The sequence below is a fragment of the Pocillopora damicornis genome, chromosome 11 (genome assembly GCF_964200805.1).
Source record: "Pocillopora damicornis chromosome 11, jaPocDami1.2, whole genome shotgun sequence".
Taxonomy (NCBI): domain Eukaryota; kingdom Metazoa; phylum Cnidaria; class Anthozoa; order Scleractinia; family Pocilloporidae; genus Pocillopora; species Pocillopora damicornis.
Genome location: NC_142680.1, coordinates 17,151,963 through 17,158,860, shown reverse-complemented (window position 1 = coordinate 17,158,860; position 6,898 = coordinate 17,151,963). Strand labels below are relative to the sequence as shown.

The following is a 6,898-nucleotide window of genomic DNA, read 5'->3' as shown; positions in this document are numbered from 1 at the left end:
CCATAATGGCGAATGTTTTAGTTTTTCTCAACTCCACTTTAAACCCGTTTCAAGCAGTAAAGCAGACAATCAGACAAACAATTTGCCTTACATAGGTTTCGACCCATTTCGACGTTTACATGTTTCTTCCAAAGCTATCTAACAATCATGTTTGTTACAAGAGAGAAGAGGATATACCATTTAATATAGAAGAGTGAGGAAAACCATAAAGAGTCACTGCTCATTTTTATATTCAAGTTATCTTAAGAACAACTAAAAGGTAAAACATTAGTTTGGTAATAAAATATATCACAGGGATATCACATGCCGAATTCACACACTTATAATGAAGCAATGGAGACTATTCTTTTCAAGCAGAATGCGCTGACGATTTTTCTGTTTTGTCAAAACTGAATGAGATATGTCACTTTGGCTCAGATACACGGTTAAGTTTTAACGGATTGTAACAGGAGCCACGGGCTCGATCTGCTTATAACAAAAATATGTCGACTTTGTTTTCATCTGTTTAAATATTTTGAAGTCAATTCTTAGAAAATGAGTTGATTATCACTATTTTCACTTATAGATTTATCCTTTGAGACCAATCGTTTCCCGGAGAGCAAGTTTGCAAAATATGACAGAAGAAACTTATAATGAGAAATAGATATAAAGTCTTTATAACATATATAAAGACTTTATATATGTTATCCATAAATTTCTTTGAGCAAGTAATTTTGAAAGCTCTTTTATCACCAAATTCGAATATTCAAGAACATGTCGTGACTCTGTCATAAGCCTTGTATACACAGCTGGTCTTATGAGAAAACATTCTCTCATTTTAATGACAATTGAGCAAAAAAGCTGCTAACACGCGCTCTTGAACACCTACCACTGCTCCTAATTAAAAGATTTGTATGACAGCTCACCACCGCAAGGACCATTTCCGCGCTTGAATTCCATCTGATAGTCAAAACATTATTCATGTCTTTTAAGTTCTGAAAAAATAATTAGTATAATGGAAGGAATCGGACTTTATTTTAAAAACTGCTACGCTCTAACGTCTTTTATGTGGTGCCCTTTAACGCTTCCCTTCCGTCCTCAGAACCGTTACGATTATCACGGAATGAATAACAGGTTGTAAGCGAATTTTAGATCAGTAAATAATATGAGGAAATTAACGTTGCCATAAATAAAGGTATATCTCCTAGACAAAATGAAACTTAAATAAATTTGCTTTGTCTTGCTGAGTCATGAGCTCAGCCAGGCAAGCCAAGCTGAACCTGATCTTTAAACAGAATGTGATGAAATGATGAAGGATGTCCCAGGCTATTAAGCAGAACTCATATTTAGTTGCTGTTGTTACCACTAACCTTTTCTAGGCGTTCATTTAGTAAAATGGAGCAAATGGTACACTACACGATAGCAGCGATAGATTGAAAAAACGGTGGAGAGGGGTCGGGTCGAATCGGGTTGGGTCGACCTTGACTATCGTGCCGTTAACTGTGCACTTCGTTTTACAATATGAAGGCCTCGAACAGGCTATGTTATCACTCGCTAAGCTGTTAAAATAAAAATAAAAAAATGATAATAATAATAAAGTCGTGATGCAGAGTACAAGTCACTACTACATATATTTTCTTCGAGTCAGTAGTGGAGCCACTTATTACGAAAAAGGAATCGATGCAATCGCCTGTAGTATATATAAAAACTTTAATTTTTACAACAAGGATGAGAAAGTTCCCCAAAAATGCCATAAGCGAAAGGAGAATGTGGACTGCCGTGAAATAAATTGATTGTTGTTGCAATCCACCTGCCAATGATGACGAGCAAATTAGGTCTTCAAATGTTTTTGTGTGCCTTCAAATGTTGTTAAATTTGAAGCCGGCATCATTAATATCTACTTTCCTTTGGATATAACAGAGATCTTTCGCCTTCACAACAACTTCACATCCACTGTGGCTTAAATGAATATATACTCAAGCATTTAAACGGTACCCTATTTGAAATGCACAAACGATCTCAAGTATCTTTTGTGCCGCAAAACATATCATTGAGATTAGCATGTGTGCCTTGCATAAAATAACCATTCTTAAAGGGAATCAGTTGTTCAGTGACAAGAAATTTTGCGACAATTTATCCTGCCTTTATACCCTAAAAGGTCTCCAGATAGATCCGAGGGTGGAAAACTCAAACGATCTTAATTCACACATTCCACTCACGGGAGACAATTTGTGTTCAAATTATCTCCGGTTTTAAGCGGAATTTTGTCACTGAACAATGCTGTCTGTTTGTCTCAGTTACCTGTTTATCAAATTGGTAAGCTTTGGTAAACGACGTATTGGATATGGCATCGTATAACAGGAACAAATTTATACTCTCTATGACAATTGCTTCTAAATAAATAGTGAAAAAATTCAGTGTTTGACTAAGGAAAACCTTTACTGAAAGCTATTGACAGATGACGAGGTGTTTATGCCATTGCTGTGATCACGGGACTTCTCAGAATTATGATCACATACGTATGAAAAACTGAAAAACAAAAGGGTTGCGGCGTAGATGTTACACGGTTAGGAAGCAATTATAAAACTTTACTCGGATGAGTCTATGGTCCCCGATACCATGTTATTTTAGCCATGGTTTTGTTTTGTTGTTTTTGTTGTTGTTTTTTTTATTTTTCGAAAAACAAAAATAGCCTTTTACAATACAGTTTTGCTACCAAATAAAAATATTCAATAACTTCATAGCCGCAAAGCATAAAGCTACAGAAACCTTTGCAAAATTTTATCGTAGTAACAATTAAAGCTGTTTTGTGTACGACAGGTGATTACATTCATTTTGCCTAACTCTCGATTCCTCTTTCGTAATTAGAGGCTCCAATACTGACTCTAGGAAAATATCTGTAGTAGTCACTCGTAGTCTGCATCACAGCTTTCATTGACAGCTTATCGAGTAACAACACAGCCTGTTAACCCTTTCAGCTAGTAAAACGAACAATAATATAATTTGCGAGCTTAATCTTAGGCAAACGATTGGTCTCAAACGATAACTCTATATGAAATAGAGATTACCAATTTCCTTTCTAAGCATTTCCTACTGCACATTTGAATAGCTGTTAACAAAGTCTGCATCTTTAATTTACAAAGTCTCGCTAGGAGCACTATGGCTAATTCCCAATCATGAAAAAATTGTGCGGCTGGCTTCGTTAACAGCGCGTTATCACTAAACCATATTATTGAGCTCAGGTGACATCATCATCAAGTTTTGATCGCAAAGAAAAACCCTGAGTGCATTCTGATTCCAAATAATAGCTTTACTACTTCATTAGAAATGCGTAAATTGGAGACATGTTATTGTTTTCTCGTGGCTTCTAAACTACAATTTTTCATCTGTGAGTTCTTCATTAGATAACTCGAATGTAATATACCATTTATAAGTAGCTCTCCATGTTCCATGTTCCATGTTCCATGTTTCCTTACTCTTCTTATCAAGAAATGGCATGTCTTCCCCTTCTTCACAGAGTAAAAGTTTTGATCAAAACTTGTAACGCGCTGGTTCATAATGGACAGTGGACATGTCATATCGATCACTGTAAGTATGTAAAGATGTGTTTTAAGTAGAGAATGATATTTTCATTACGCAAATTTCATATCGAGGTAAGGGGGGAGAACAATTTTCAAGAGACAAACACTAATGGCCGTGCTTTTGATAATTTCATACATCAGCTTTTCAGGATTGATACATGTGTAAGTCAGAGGAGAGTTAATTCAATGGACAGCACAATGCTTGGCTAATTGTCTGCTTTACTGCTTGTCTCATCTCACTGATTCTCCAGCAGTAAAGAACGGGGTTTAAAGCCGAGTTAAAATAAACTAAAACAAGTGCCACTCCCCAGGTGACGATTAAATTCGATGAGTGTGTATTACTAGATGCAATAACAATTCCTGATACACCTATTGGGACATAACCACTCACTAATGCTAACTGCACCCATAGTGCACTATACACTGCCCTTTTGTATCGCGCCATGTTTAGTGCATTTGGTTGGTTGTGCTGTTGTTGTATAAAACCTTGTACTTGAGCCTTGTGATGACTGAAAACGCAGAAAATCTTTGTGTATGAAGCCACTGAGATTATTAAGCAAGATGGTATAATTATACGGCTGTACCACATATCTATTTGGTAGTCTAAAATATAGCATAAACAAGCGACGACAAACAGTGCCCAAAAGGTTGCTACCATGCAGTAAGTGCGCTTTAAAGTTACAATTTGTCGGTATCTTAGCCCCGACAACAGGGCGAGAAGTCTATCCACGCTTATGGCCGCCGTTTTCAACAAAGACACTAAACATAATGTATAGGTTGTTATGTAAGTTGCCATGTATGCGACTCGGCAAAGATACCACTCTTCGTTAACCAAGGACATCCAATAACTGGCAGTGAAAGGCTGGCTAACAATACTAACTAACAGATCAGTTGCTGCCAAACAACGATACAAGACTTTGGACGGCGGATGAAGGGAAGATACTTTGCGAAGGGCAACAAGGATGAGAAAGTTCCCAAAAAGTGCCATGAGCGAGAGGAGGATGTGAACTGCCGTGAAATAAATTGATTGTCGTTGCAATCCACCTGCCAGTGATGGCGAGCAAATCAGGTCTTCAAATGTTTTTGTTTGCCTTTCGAATACTGTTAAATTTGTGGTCGACATCGTCAGTATCTACTTTTCTCTGGATGTAACAGAGATATTTCGCCTTCACGACAACTTCACATCGACTGTGGCTTAAATCTCATCTTTTAATAATGCATGTATATACTCAAGCATTTTAAATGGTATCATTTACCCTATTTGAAATGCGCAAACGATCTTAAGAGTCTTTTGTGCCACAGAACAAATTAAAATTTCCCCATAGCTCGGCATGTGTAATTTGTATTAAGTAACCATACTAAAAGAGAATCAGTTTTTCAGCGAAAAGAAATCCTACGACAATTTATTCTGACGTTACGCCCTGAAAGGTCTCTAGATAGATCCAAGGATGGAAATGTTGTTCAAAAGATAATAAATAATTTAAATATTCCTCCCACGGGAAACATTTTGTGAGCAAATTATCTCTTGTTTCAAGGTGGAATTTTGCTACTGAACAACGCTGTTTGTCTTAGTTACCTGTTTATCAAATTTGTAAACCACATATTGGATATGGCATCGTATAACAGGGACAAATTTATTCCCTTTGTGACAATTGTTTCAAAATATGTGGTGGAAAAAAATCAATGTATGAGTAAGTAAAACGTTCACTGAAAGCTATTGACAGATTACGAAGTGCTTATGTCAACGCTGTGATCTCGGCGCTTGTCAGAATTATGATGAAATACATGCGGCAAGCTGAAAAACAGGGAGGTTGCAGCGCAGATGTCTCTCGATAAGGAAGTAGTTTGAATATTTCGTTTCGATGAATCTATTGTCACCAGTACCGTGTTATTTAAGCCAAGGTTTTTTTTAAAGTTTTTTTTCGAACTATCACAGTAGCGTTTATTCTGCAATACGGTTTTGCTATGGAATAAAATATTCAATCATTTCATAAGTGTAAAGCATAAAGCTACAAATATTGTTTGCTTTATAAACTATTAAGGTAAGTTAATCTTTTTTGTTGAGTCATTATTTGGTTGCAAAACATTAACGTGGTAACGATTGTTATGTAAACGACAGGTGATTGCATTCATTTTGTCAAACTATCGATTCCTTTTTCGTAATAAGTGGTTCCAGTACTGACTCGAAGAAAATATCTATGGTGGTGACTTTTATTTTGCATCACAGCTTTATTATTATTATTATTATTATTTTTGGACAGCTTATTGAGTGATAACATAGCCTGTTCGAGGCGTTCATATTGTAAAACGAAGTGCACAGTAAACGATACGATAGTTACGGCGGAGCCGAAAAGAAAAAGTGAGCCTTGGGCTGAGTCGAGTAAAGAAGGGTGTTCACCCGACCTGACCCAACCCGATCCAACCCGACCCCATTATCCCCCGTTTTTTCTATCGCTGCTATCGTGCAGTGTACCATTTGCTCCGTTTTACTAAATGAACGCCTAGAAAAGGTTAGTGACAACAACAGCAACTAAATATAAGTTTTGCTTAATAGCCTGGGACATCCTTCATCATTTCATCACATTCTGTTTAAAGATCAGGTTCAGCTTGGCTTGCCTGGCTTAGCTCATGACTCATCAAGACAAAGTAGATTTATTTAAGTTTCATTTTGTCTACGAGATATAACTTTATTTATGGCAACGTTAATTTCCTCATATTATTTATTGATCTAAAATTCGCATACAACCTGTTATTCATTCTGTGATATTCTTTACGGTTCTGAGGACGGAAGGGAAGCGTTAAAGGAAACCACATAAAAGATTTTAGAGCGCAGTAGTTTTTAAAACAAAGTCCTATTCCTTCCATTATACTTATTCTTTTTTCAGAACTTTAAAGACATGAATAATTTTTTGACCATCAGATGGAATTCAAGCGCGGAAAGGGTCCTTGTAGTGGTGAGCTGTCATACAAATCTTTTAATTAGGAGCAGTGGTAGGTGTTCAAGAGCGCGTGTTAGCTGCTTTTTTGCTCGATTGTCGTTAAATGAGAGAATAATTTCTCATAGGACCAGCTGTGTATACAAGGCTTATGATAGAGTCACGACATGTTCTTGAATATTCGAATTTGGTGATAAAAGAGCTTTCAAAATTATTTGCTCAAAGAAATCTATGGATAACCTTCTGAGGACTACAATTTTGCACTCGATAGACATTTTTAATTCATGCAGATAACAAAGATATTTTCTCTAGTTCAGTACCGTGCACAAAATTTACCATTTATTTTCTACATGTATAATATCAAAAAGATTGGATGAGATAGTGAAATCAAATACCAAGTTA

General features: G+C 36.4%; 1 protein-coding gene across 1 annotated transcript; it reads right to left on the bottom strand.

Annotated features, from left to right (window-relative positions):
* Positions 1-3,670: 3,670 nt before the first annotated feature.
* LOC149037862 (melanocyte-stimulating hormone receptor-like) lies at positions 3,671-4,985 on the bottom strand. Its single transcript, XM_089188523.1, has one exon. The coding sequence runs from the start codon at positions 4,681-4,683 to the stop codon at positions 3,739-3,741; it is 945 nt and encodes a 314-aa protein (XP_089044649.1). The 5' UTR covers positions 4,684-4,985; the 3' UTR covers positions 3,671-3,738.
* Between the last annotated feature and the right edge of the window lie 1,913 nt (positions 4,986-6,898).